Source organism: Petaurus breviceps, unplaced genomic scaffold (assembly GCF_028583685.1).
Source record: "Petaurus breviceps papuanus isolate PSGF00001 unplaced genomic scaffold, PetGlider_PUasm1.0 90895, whole genome shotgun sequence".
In the NCBI taxonomy this organism is placed as follows: domain Eukaryota; kingdom Metazoa; phylum Chordata; class Mammalia; order Diprotodontia; family Petauridae; genus Petaurus; species Petaurus breviceps.
In genome coordinates this window covers 29,401,144-29,413,230 of record NW_027187372.1, presented here as the reverse complement: position 1 = coordinate 29,413,230, position 12,087 = coordinate 29,401,144, and the positions used below count along the sequence as shown (strand labels likewise).

The window sequence follows — 12,087 nt, the reverse complement described above, 5'->3', positions numbered from 1 at the left end:
AAGTAGGGTTTGCTTCTCTTGCCCCAATCCCATCTTTTTCAGACTATCCCTTGGGGAGGGGAGGGGGAACAGGCTGATTGTGGGAAAAGTGTTTTTCCACAAGCCCCAGCTAGGATAGGCCTCTGTTGACTTGCAAGGCCTCTTTATAGATCATTGTCGAGGGAAGAATATCATTCCCCAAATCTGATGGCCTATTCCTCCTTCCTCAGTAGCTGTTCTGCTGCTTTATTTCCTTCTAGACATTGAAATGGGATGGCAAAGAGTAATGGGGAAGAAAGATTAAAGCCTCCCTCATCTTCCCCAGTCCCACAGAGGGAGGCCCTGGAAGTCTTCCCAAATGGAGCTGGGGGAAAATGGAGGCTCCCATGAAGGGTAGCACTTTTAAAAGAAGAGAAAGGTAAATAAAATCCAGGTCATCAGAACCCAGAGTGAGAACTGCTGAACAAACTTAGCTAGTCCCAACCCATCCCTCCTATTTCCCTTAATTGATTCTTAGATCCCCAGGTCTACCCTTCCTGTTAGATCCTATAAGGTCTCTGCCCAAACTATGGTCAGCTAGAGGTTAGACCTTCCCACCAAGAGGCAGAGAGAAAGGAGAGAGACCTAGGAGTCAGACCTGGAGAGGGAAATAGTGGAAGAAAGTATGGGAGGGAGGGAAGGTTGGCATCCTTTGGATGATAAAAGAGTCTGACTTATTTTTTGACCTGAGTGTTCTGTTTGGTTCTGCTGCCCCATCTTAATGGACCACATAGAAATGAAGAACACTTAGGAGCAGCTCTTTCTGGCTCCGCAAAAAGAACTCCAGACAATGCATTTACCTGTGCTGAGAATGGTAGTGATGGACAAAACAGAAAAAAAGCACAGATAAATCCACCAATAATGTAGAGGTCCTAAAACAGCCAATGCCCCTACCCCACTCTATCTGGCAGAATATAATTTGCTTGATATTTCTACCAGGATTGAGCCTAATTGGGCTTCAGAAAAGTAAATTACAAATGGCAGTGTGGGTCCACAATACAGTTTAGCATCACTCACTGTTTTTCCACATTACCGTAGCTGTACCTTTTAAACTGATTTTTCTACCTTAGGAGACAGTGGTGGTGAAAGGACTCATTTCTTACTGATGGCCAAACTCAATTCCATCACCAAAGTTTATTAACAAATATAAAAACTACAGTATCTCTCTCTCTACCCTGTCCCCTCCCCCATGCTTCTCAAAACACTTTTCCCAGTAGATGAAATAAAGTAAGGTCCCCAACTGTCTTAATCTTGGGTCTCTTTCTTAGAGTGAGAATCATATCATTCCTGTCAGAGGAGTGGGGTGGGGTGGAAGGAGGTGGAGTAGAGGGACATGGGGAGGGAAAAGGAAGAAAAACCCAAGAAAAGGGAGGAATAAACAATGCAGGAGAACAACCAGAATACAGGATTATTGTTATTATTATTAATTATTATTTTGTAAATGGTTAAGAAACAATAGCTTTTTAAAAGTAAAAAATAAATTCAACCAGTTTGGTTGGTTTGGGGGTGGGTGGGATTTTTTTTCCTTCCCTCTCTCAAGTCAAAATATCAAGGGTAAAAACAAAAGGAAGAGAAAAGTGAAATTGGTTAAAGTGGATGCTCTCTTGTGGTCATTTTAGCAAATCATGCATTATAATAGACTATAACTCACTGCCCATAGAAGAAGATTCAGGAACAGAAGTGTTGGGAGCAGAATTTTCTGGAGAAAGATTTAGAAGAGTTGGGGTAGAAACAGGTTTTATATCTTGCAGATTCATGACGTTCTGCTTCCTCAAGGCTCCGTGATAAGAGCCCACTGCCATCTGGAATTTGTTAACTACCTCGATCTGCAAAGAATCAGAGAGTGAAATAGCTTTGCTCCACAGTCAGAGACTGGGGAGAAGGAGAAGGAGGGTCCGGGGAGTTGGAGGGCTAAGAAAGGGAACGAGGGGAAAAAAGAAAGGGAAGTGGGAGATTGAAAGTGAGCCCCCTCCCTCCCAACACAGTACTGTTACAAGGAACAGAGGGGAAAACTCATTGGAGGTTATTATACTTCATTTAAAATCTGGTTTGCCATGATGTCCAAAAAAACCAAACTAAAGCTCCATCTTCCACTCTTTTTAAGCTGAGGTAAGGAGGCAGCAGGCTTCCTTTGTTTACTTTTCCCTTTAGTTTAAAGAGAGCCCTGGCACAGTTACCCCACAAGAAGTGTGGGGCAGGGAACAGGAAAAGCCTGTATAGAGGCACAACTTCAGAGACAGCATCAGAACTCAGCTGAACCTACCCCTGTCTCTATAAGAACAAAACAATGCTTATTTTCATAGATTCGCCATTGAGAGATCCATGAAACTGGAAAAACAAAAAGGAATTTTGCTGCCAATAGGCATACAGGCAGCCCTGGTGGAAAGACCCCTCATCAACAGGTTGATCACATGAGTGTTGACGAGGGAATCTTCTCATCTCCCAGTTTTACAGATGAGGAAACTGAGGGCCCACAATGCTACAGAGAGCTAGGATTCAAAACCAGTACAGAATGTAGTATTATGCTGCCTTTCAATTGTTGGGTCTATCTCCTGGCGCAGTGCTTTCTTCTCCCAGTCAGTCTTTTTTTGGGACTGAACTTGAAGGGAGGTTAAAGAAACAGGAGCCAGACCATTCTATAGAGGTGGCCACAGCCAGGCTGGTGCTCCAAGGATCCTCTTGGCTGGCAGGTGCCAGGAATAACTTGGGGGTTAGAGAAAGGGGAAGGAGAGGAGGCTGTAGAAGTGGTGATGGTAGTGAGCAGCTACACTGGCCCTATGGAAGGAGAATATTTGGTTTCCAAATTGCTTTGTTCTTTAAGAGGCAGAGGGCATTAACACCATCTGTTCTTCTGCCCTGCTGGCAATACTCATTGTCGGCCCAATGAATGATAGGCAGGGTTCATTCCCCTCTTATTTGGTTCCATCAACACCCCCCCTCCCCAAACTATCCTACTGCTGGGTACAGGTAAAGATGAAAAATCAGAGTTGTGGGAAAGCACCAGTCCCAACCCTCCAGACAAGTCTATACACCACACAAGGTTTATAATCTGTAGAACAGCCTTGAAAGCATTCACGTCACTTCCTTCCCCAGGTACATCTACCAAAGGACTTGAATATCTTCTGGTTTCATTCATTTTACTCCTTATGACATGTCCCCAGGGGAAGGGGAAGTTGGGAAAGCAAAGAGGCTAACTGTTTTTGGCCGATTAGTCATTGTTATTCAGGAGGTTGTCTGAGAAGACTTAAGAGTGCTCCCAACAGTTTTCTGAATTCAGAACATATCTTCCCTTCCACTATCCTACCCATCTTACACATCTTCTCTTGCATCACATCAGGGAACTGATTCTCCATTGGCTCTGAATGGGTTAAGGGAAGCACAGACGGTCCTTCCATATGACATGGGAGTAGGGTGTTCAATGATGGCTCCCTGTAGCTAAAACTATTTCCCTTCTGTGACAGCATGTCCCAACTAGAATGATTACAAGGCATTACTGGCTATCCCACACATGGGGTAGAGGCTCAAAGTCTCCCAATGTAGCTGGAGCCCAGCTGCCTCCTCTACTCAAACACTGTCCTCTGAGACTCTATCCCTCAGGGCTCAAGTGATGTATATGAATATTTATATAGATGTATACTCTCTTGCTACCCTTCCCCCTCAAAGGAGGGCAGGATAACCAGGTGGGTAGGTCACACCAAATATAAACATGTATATATTGTGGCTTGGAGGGTAGTAGGGTGGAGAATAAGGGTTGAAAGGAAAACCTGGAAACCCTAGGCCCCAAGAGAAGGTTTGGTAGGAACCCAGAGACACTGCAACAAGGGAATCCGGTTAGGAGAAGAGAAGGCAGGAGACCCTGAAGGAGGAAAAGCAAAAACATAGGTTATTTTGAAAAGAGCAGACCCAAAGGAAAGTAATGAATGCCTCAGGGGGAGGGGCACCCAAAAGACCCAGGCACCAGGGTTTGGGTCTGGAAACTCTGAAGACTCAAGGAAGGGAAAGGATCTCTGTGTTTCATCAAAGCCAGCTATGTCACCAGCCTGGAAAGCAGGTTTTTGCCCATGGGGAAAATGGTCTTTTGCCAGGTATAGTTAAAAATGCCAATATCACAATTTTGTGTTCTGTGGGTAAGGCAGACTGGGGCATTTATTAACTATAAAACTAACTGAGCAGTTATTTAACTGCTTAGGCCTCATGAGATGATTTGAAAAATTATATAAATAGGGTCCCTCTAAAAAGGCCATCTCAGTGCCCTTGCTGGGCATTGCCAACTCCTAGAACTGGATGAATGAAGATAGGGAAACCACTAGGTAACTACTAGATGATGTCCCTGGCAGGCTGAGGGAAGGAGCTGAGGTTATAATAAGGGCAGGGAGATGAATAGAGGGCTGAAGGAAGCTGGCTTCTCCTCTTCCTGGTAGCAAGTTTGGATCCTGCAAAAGAAACTTAGTCATGAAGAGGCAGCTCTCTTTACTCACCTGCACCCTGCACATCTCTCACTGTAGCAAGAAAGTTAGTAGGAGAAAGACAGGGGATGGGGCTGGGCTCTGGCCAAGCTTTCTCGGGCCTTCCCTTTTCCTCACCATACTGCCATGGCAGCGAAAAGAGCAGCAGTGCTTTAGAAGAGGAGACTGTGCAAGGATATGAGAGGAATCATGTCATCATGGAGACACTATTTGAAAGTGCTTTCCTGGAGGGGGATGAACATTGCCCATCCTAGGGCAACCCTGCTAACAAAAACAATCTAGCAGTGTTTGAGTGTCTCAACCCTGTGCCACTTTACCTGCAGAGTAGAAAGGGAACTTATATCCAAGATAGTCCTGAGCACAGGGATGGAGGGCTTGCTTGCACTAGCAGTGAGTCTTTTCATTAGGTGTGTAGATAGGGGTGGGTGTGGACAGGGAATATAGAGGTTTCAGCTTAAATGCTACCTTCCTTCACTACTACCATTCTTGGCCTGGATAGAATTCCTTCCAAGTCAGCAGTGATGAAGGATAGGTTCCCAACACTGTACCTGAGTCTGGATGCGATTCAGGCCCCGGAACCAGAGAATCTGGCCACGGCGCAGTTCTATTTCTCCATGGTCAATTTCCTCCATTCCCTCAGTCAGGTTCTTGGAGAGTTCTTCTTTGGTGGTGGCATGCCCAGCCTCCTTCAAGAAAATCAGTTTTGAAGTAGGCACCATGTTGATTAGCTGTAGGGATGGGGACAATGAGAGAGGTGAAATCTCTTAAGCTAGGCAAAGAACTGGATGTGGGTGGGCAGGGAAACAAGACATTAGGTTTAATCATCTATCGCTTTTCTATAAGTAGGTTCAGATATGTTCCTGGAGTTCCATTGCCAAGAAAAGAGATTTTTCATTGCCATGATGAGATATCAAAATTCCCTCCCTTATGTAGCTCCTGAGGCTGATGGTGCACAGAGATGGTCCTGGAATAAGGTACCTTGTAGAAAAAGAAATCTTTATCGCTACAATTCATTATTTGTTAGCTTCCTGTGGAAAGGTAAATAAGTGTTCTTCTTCCCCCACTTGGTTCTTTGAGCTTATAATACCATCTAATCTGTACTAACATTTAAAATAGTGGTTGGTACAAAGATACCTGTATTTATCTAATTTCTAGTTGACTTCATTCTACATTTAAGCCTTGTACCGATCTGGCTAAAACTTTTATTAATTGCTTCCCTCTAACATACCTCTGAACTCCTTTCTTGGGCCCATCTATGGCACCAGAGATTCCCAGGGTCCCTCTTCTGTCTTCTTTCCTAAAGCTTGCTCTAGCAAGTGGGCTTACTGTTTCTTTGCCTACCTCAGCTTAAACTTTCCTTTTCTGCTACTCGCTGTAGCTAGTTTCCAAGGCCCCACTCCAAATCCCTTTCTAATGACAGTATCAGTCTTATATTCAAACCTAAAATTTAGGAAAGTCATTCTAATAGCAGCATGCTGGCAAGGAGACGAATTAGGAGGCCATGATAATAATCCAGGCAAGAGATGATGAATGGAGAGAAGGGGAAGAAAGCAAGAGATGTTGTGAAGATAGAAATGACAATCCTTGGCAGCTGATTGGATGAAAAGTGGGGGAGAGTGAAGGTCAAGGCTGACTTTGAGGTTGTAGATCTGAGTGGCTGAAAAGAGGAAAGTGAAGAAGAAGAGAGAGGAAGGTAAAAGAGTTTTCTGTTTTGGACATGTTGAATTTGAGAAGCCTTTGGGATAGCCAGTAGGTAGCTGGTGCTACCATACTGAGCTCAGACTCACCTGCATAGAGATGATAGTGGCAGTCTCAAAATACAGACCTGAATTTAGTGACTGGCTAGTGAATGTGCTTCAGCTAAACTGAACAGAGAAATGAGTCAGGGGTTCAGGGGTGAGGGCATGACTTCCATGGCCCAGAACAAGGGACCTCCAGGAGAGTGGGGAATGAAGTAACTGTTAGGTCAGTGCAAAAAAGTCAACAGTCTAGTGGAAGAAACTTTGGTATCAAGTAGAGAAACATTTCCCTCAGCTAGGGACTAGCAAGGACCTTAAGGACAAAGGTGGATGTGTAGTTTGGCTCAAACCAGAGGTCATGACCTAGAAGTGCATAACTGGAAAGAAGGCTGAGTCATAGGGAAGGGACCAAGAATCTTATGATCCTTAGTGGCTGAGCCAACCTGACTGCATCTTGGGCTCAAGTGTGATGGGCGTGGCCACAGGATCTAGAGCTGAAAGGAACTACAGAGATCATCCAACTCAATCCCTTCATTCTGCACACATGGAAACTGAGAAGAGAGAAGTGAGGTCAACTAAGGTCATGCTGGACCTAAGCAGAAGAGCGAGGACTTCTCTTGTCCCCCCTTCACCGCTTCAGTATCTTCCACAGTGTCTCTACAGTGCTCCCCATGCAGTACCTGTTCTGCACCCACACAGCTGTTGCACTGTCTCAGGCCCTCATCCCTCTCACCTGGATGGAGGTTCTGACAGCCTTCTGGCCAGGTCACTCCCCTTTGCAAAGCATCTTCCACTCTCATCTACCAAAGGGATCCCTCTAGAGCTCGACTGACCATGTCACTGCACCTACTCAATCAATGCCAGTGGCCCCTCAGAACCTCTAGGATTAACTCTTAGCTCCTCGTTTTGGCATTCGAAGCTCTTCACAGCCTGCCCTATTCCCATGTTTCCAGTCTTCACACAGCTCCTCTCTTCCACACACTCTCCAGTCCTGCTAGCCCAGCCTGCTGGCTGTCTCTTTTCACAACACTCCCATGTGCCATCTTGGTCAGGCCTTTGCCCTGGCTGTCCTCTGTGCCTGGTGTCTTCCACCTCTAAGGCTACCTTCCACATACTCAGGGAGTAGCAAGGTGGAACCATAATGCATACAGCACTGGACCTGGAGTCAGGAAGACCTGAGTTCAAATTCAGACTCAGATGCTTACTAGCTGTGTGACTCTGGGCAAGTCATTTAATTTCTGTCTACCTCAACTTCCTCATCTGTAAAATGGGAATAATAACAATACCTGTGTCCTAGGCTTGTTGTGATGTTAAACCTTAAATGTACTATAAGTGTTATTAATCTTGCATGTACATTTTTTTTCCTTGAAGACAGGGTCTATTTTTTGTTTTTCTTTGTAGCATTTATCATAGTACTTAACAAACATTAATTATTTACCTTTTTTTTAAAACTCCAAATCCAGTGCTCTTCCAGTAAAGTCATACAACCCATAGAAAAGGACGTAAAAATTAGCTAGATTCACCCACTCAAGACAATCCACACCCTGATTTTAGTAAAGCTAGCATAATAGGATTCCTGTGGCTCTATACATTTTTTGGTTTCCATGCTTTTTTGCAGAATTTCATTTCTTAAGGGTTTCAGAAAAAGTTCCTTTTGAAGAAGTTCAACCTTCCCTCCAAATTATAGGAAAAAGAATTCATTTATTCTTTGACAGTATAGGATAGGGCATCCAACATTAGCTTTGGAGTCAGAGGAACTGAGTTTGAATCTTGGCTCTATTACATACTTACTATGTAACCTTGGGCAAGTCACGAGTCCTCTGAGGCTCATTTTTCCCATCTGAAGAATGAAAGGCTGGCCTATGTGATCTAAGGTCCCTATTGGCTCAAATTGTAGTATGGCAAGAGGGTAGGAAAAAGCCGCAGTTAGGAGTGCTTCCAGAACGGGGGCGGCATGTGGCCCCTGCACATGGGAGGGTGTGAAAAGTGAAAGTATGAATCGATATCCCAGCAATCACATTATCTATAAAATTATGTCTAACAGAAAGCTCGAGACTGTCTTTCGGTCTGAGAGGCAGTCCCGGCCGGTTAATAAACACTCCTATCAAATTATAATTGGCCTAGCTGTCCTGTTTGATCTCAGTGTCCATTACAGTACCAGAGGGCCCAGTCTCCATTTCCTTGTTCATATACAAGTAATCTAACGCAGGACCTTCTGGGAACAAAATCATTCAGTCTTTCTATTGTAATTGTAACCCTGTACTTACAGGATCACATATCTAAAGCTGGAATGAACCCTAGAGGCTACCTAGTCCAACATCCTCATTTTACAGATGGGAAAACTGATCTAGGCAAGTGACTCACCCAAGGTCACACAGGTAGTGTCAGAGGTAAGATGTGAAAGCAGGTCTTCTGACTCCAGATTCAATGTTCTTTACACTGAACCACTGGGCTTCATTTTAAATAAATACAAAAAAGGGTACAGATGAGGGAGGTTGGGTATTTCTCTTTTTCTCTTCTCTCTCCTCTCTTGTCCCTCTTCTTTCTCCCTTCCCCCCCAAGCACAAACACTCTTCAAAAATGATTGAATGAGGAGAACATAATAAAATTACTCACTCCTTCAAAGGTTCTAAGGGAAGCCAAGGTATGTGGCAGTGTCAACCTAGAATCCCAGGCAAAACTAAGGGAACCAGAGACAGACAATGGGGGTCATCCAATCGTGATCTCCTGAGGACAATGGGTCATGTTTCTTAGCACTTGTCACTATCCCTGGCACATAGAAAGTGCGTAATAAACCACCTAACACTTGGTCATTGCATCTGAGGGGCTGACCCCTTCCAGTGGAGGTCAGTGCCTTCAAACCAAGATGAGCAGATAGTTAGGATTAGTGTGTGTGTGTGTGTGCGCGTGTGCGTGTGTGCGTGTGTGTGTGTACGTGCGTGTGCGTGTGTGTGTGCGTGTGTGTGTGTGTGTGTGTGTGAAGTGACTCACCTGGCCCCAGACTAGCTCTGATATCCCAATGAAAAGACACCAAAGCCACTGGCTCAATGTAAGTTTCGTGCAGCTAAAGGGTGCGCCCCCAACTTCCACTATCAGGATCTGTGAGAAAAAAGAGACATCACCAGAGCAAAGATGTGCGACCGAATAATGGCAGCTCTTATTTATATGAAGGAGACTTTGTAGACTTCTATGAAAGAGCAGAGACGAACAGCCCAATGACGGCGGCTCCCGCTCACATAGGACCTTCAGTTTACCAAGTGCTTTCCTTACAGCAGCCTTGGAAGGTAGGTCTGGGAAGAGTTGTCATCATTTTTGAGATGAGCAGGTGCAGCGTCACGAGAGGTGAGGTGACCTGCTCATGACAGAGCTAATAAATGACAGAGCCAGGGCTCTAAAAGATCAAGAAGTGAAATCAGCTGGTGTAATGGCTTCGTTTCACAGATGAGTGAACTGAGGATCAGAGAGTGACATGCCTAACTAAGGTCACACAGGCAATTTGATCGTAGTTCTTTTGACCTAAAGTGAGCCCTATCATTGAAAAAAAAAAGTACATGGACTTAGGATTACAAAACCTGACTTCAAATCTCAGCTCTGCTACTCACTGCTTGTGTGACCTTAGGCAAGTCACTTACCATTCTGGGTTTCATTGGATCAACTATGCATCCATCATAGCTTTAGGGGCAGCTAGGTGTCTCAGTGAATACAGCACCGGCCCTGGAGTCAGGAGGACCTGAGTTCAAATCCAGTCTCAGACACTTAACACAAAAACTAGCCGTGTGACCTTGGGCAAGTCACTTAAATCCCAATTGCCCTGCCCTCCCCCCTCCAAAAAGCAAAACAAACAAACAAAAATAGCTTTAGCACTGGAAAGGAATGGAGAAGGCCACTGAGTCCTTTCAGGTGAGGGAACTGAAGCTCGGGGTCACATAGTAGGTGGGTGAAGATTTCTGCCCATTCTACCTACTACACCACCCTGTCTCTGCTTCAGTCTCCTCATCTGTAAAATACAGGAGCTAGACTAGGTGACTTTTAAGGTTCCTTTAACGCATGATCCTCTAAGCCCTAGTTGTTATAGCCAACACTGTCTGGCTTCTTTTCCAAGTCTACCACAACTACACCGGCCAAACACTCTATAATCAGAACACAAAGATCTGTTTCAAGTGACCAGAGGGGAAGGAAAAGAGGCGAGCAGCGGGACAAGTAGAGATCCAGAAAAAGGAGAGCTTTGCCTTTTGGGAACTTCAGATTTAATGGGGGAAAGGCAGGATGCACAGATATCACACACACGTGTAGTCATGTGCATGCACACACGTGTGGTCATGTGCATGCACACACGGGAATGAGGACAGTTCTGGCAATGGCCAGACAGAGTTCTCAACCTCGGTACTAGGGAGAAGTCAGTCAATAGGGTAACTTTACCTTTAAGTACTCTGCCAAGATTTCCTGTAGGAAATCATACTACTGCTGCCCCCCCCCCCCAGCTTCTCCCAACTAGTTTAATGCCACGGACATAATGAGAATCAGGGCCCTAGAAATCCATGTCAATCACACAGGCAGTGTAGAGGGAAGAAGCCTGCCTTTTTACTCCCAGAGCAAACACTGCTAAAGATGGGATGTCGGACAGAAGTGTGGCGTGGGCGCTGCCCAAGTCAAGCACAGCGCTCTCACCTATCATGCTAACTCTATTTCCTTAGGGGCTCATGTTCCATCCCTAAATCCGCATGATGACAATGGCAGGAGCTTCATTGTTGTGTTCTGTACTTATTTGCAAGATAATTGTCCATTTCCACAATGATGGACCAACATTAATATCAAGGAAATCCACAAGGTTTTTAACCCCTAGCCCAAGCCCCATTCACTGATCACATCCTGTATTAGGTTCAGAGAGGATATGGAGTCCCACGTGAAGGATATCTAAACTCCCAGCTTCAGCCCCACACCACCCTGGGTGGTCTCTTGCCCTTCCTGCTCTCTCCCTGGGACTCTGACCGTCCAAACCTTGTCTTACCTGGCAGATAAATGTGCCCAACAGCACAGAACAGAAGATGGGGTTATGGTGTATGCCTTCAAAGACATTCCTCTCACCATGGATTTTTCGGGCATTGATTTCATTGAAGAGCTGCATTAGCACGAAGGCATTGAATACAATGGTATAGTGCTGGGAGGGTGGGGCGTTTAAGGGGGCTTTCCTCCCACTGTCGATGTCAAAGAACTTTTCACCTAGGTAGAGGAGACAGGACAAGGTCGGGTGAGGGGTTAGGGGAAACCAAGGGATTGTAGGACCCTAGTTCTCAAGAAACAAAATACCTTGCCCGCTCCCCAAAAGTCTTGCTCTCTGGGGCCTCTTTTCCTCACCCCTGCCCTGGCTCACCAAAAAAGAGAAGGGTAAAGATGATGCAAAGCTGGAAGATTGCATGTCCTAAGATATTTTTCATCATAGTCCTGGAGATCAGTGGCTTGTCTCGGCCATAGGGTTTTCTCAACAGCAACGCCTCCGTGGGTGGCTCAGTAGCCAGGGCAAGGGAGGCAAAAGTATCCATGATCAGGTTCACCCACAACATTTGCACAGCCTTCAGTGGGGAATCCTAGCAGGAAGAAGAGAATTTTCCCTTTTCAATTTGTTTTTTCCATAAACCTTCTTCAGCCCCCTTCTTCCTTCAGTCCCTACTCCCTGAAACAGAGGAAGCCCTTGACTTTGAAGGTGGGAGACCAGAGGCAAGCTCTAGTCCCCAACACTTCCCAGTCAGTGATCATGGACAAGGCATTTGTAACTTTGCTGATTCTCCATTTTAGGATGGGGTTGATATCCTTCTGACTGCCTTTGTTACATGTTTTCACTACATTGCTATGAGCAAAGTACTTTG

General features: G+C 45.3%; 1 protein-coding gene across 10 annotated transcripts in view; it reads right to left on the bottom strand.

Moving 5' to 3' along the window:
• Positions 1-245: 245 nt before the first annotated feature.
• The window catches only part of ATP2B4 (ATPase plasma membrane Ca2+ transporting 4), a 99,840-nt gene continuing 87,998 nt past the window's right edge, over positions 246-12,087 (bottom strand). For 8 of the 10 annotated variants that reach the window (XM_069074626.1, XM_069074624.1, XM_069074623.1 and 5 more), the window contains 5 exons: positions 11,595-11,808; positions 11,232-11,443; positions 9,215-9,322; positions 5,033-5,212; positions 249-1,844 (listed from right to left, as the gene is read on the bottom strand). In XM_069074626.1, the coding sequence (XP_068930727.1) occupies positions 1,659-1,844; positions 5,033-5,212; positions 9,215-9,322; positions 11,232-11,443; positions 11,595-11,808 (900 nt within the window). In that variant the 3' untranslated portion in view covers positions 249-1,658. Of the gene's footprint in view, positions 1,845-5,032; positions 5,213-9,214; positions 9,323-11,231; positions 11,444-11,594; positions 11,809-12,087 lie in introns of all 10 variants that reach the window. The other 2 variants (XM_069074628.1, XM_069074627.1) reach the window with 2 other exon arrangements.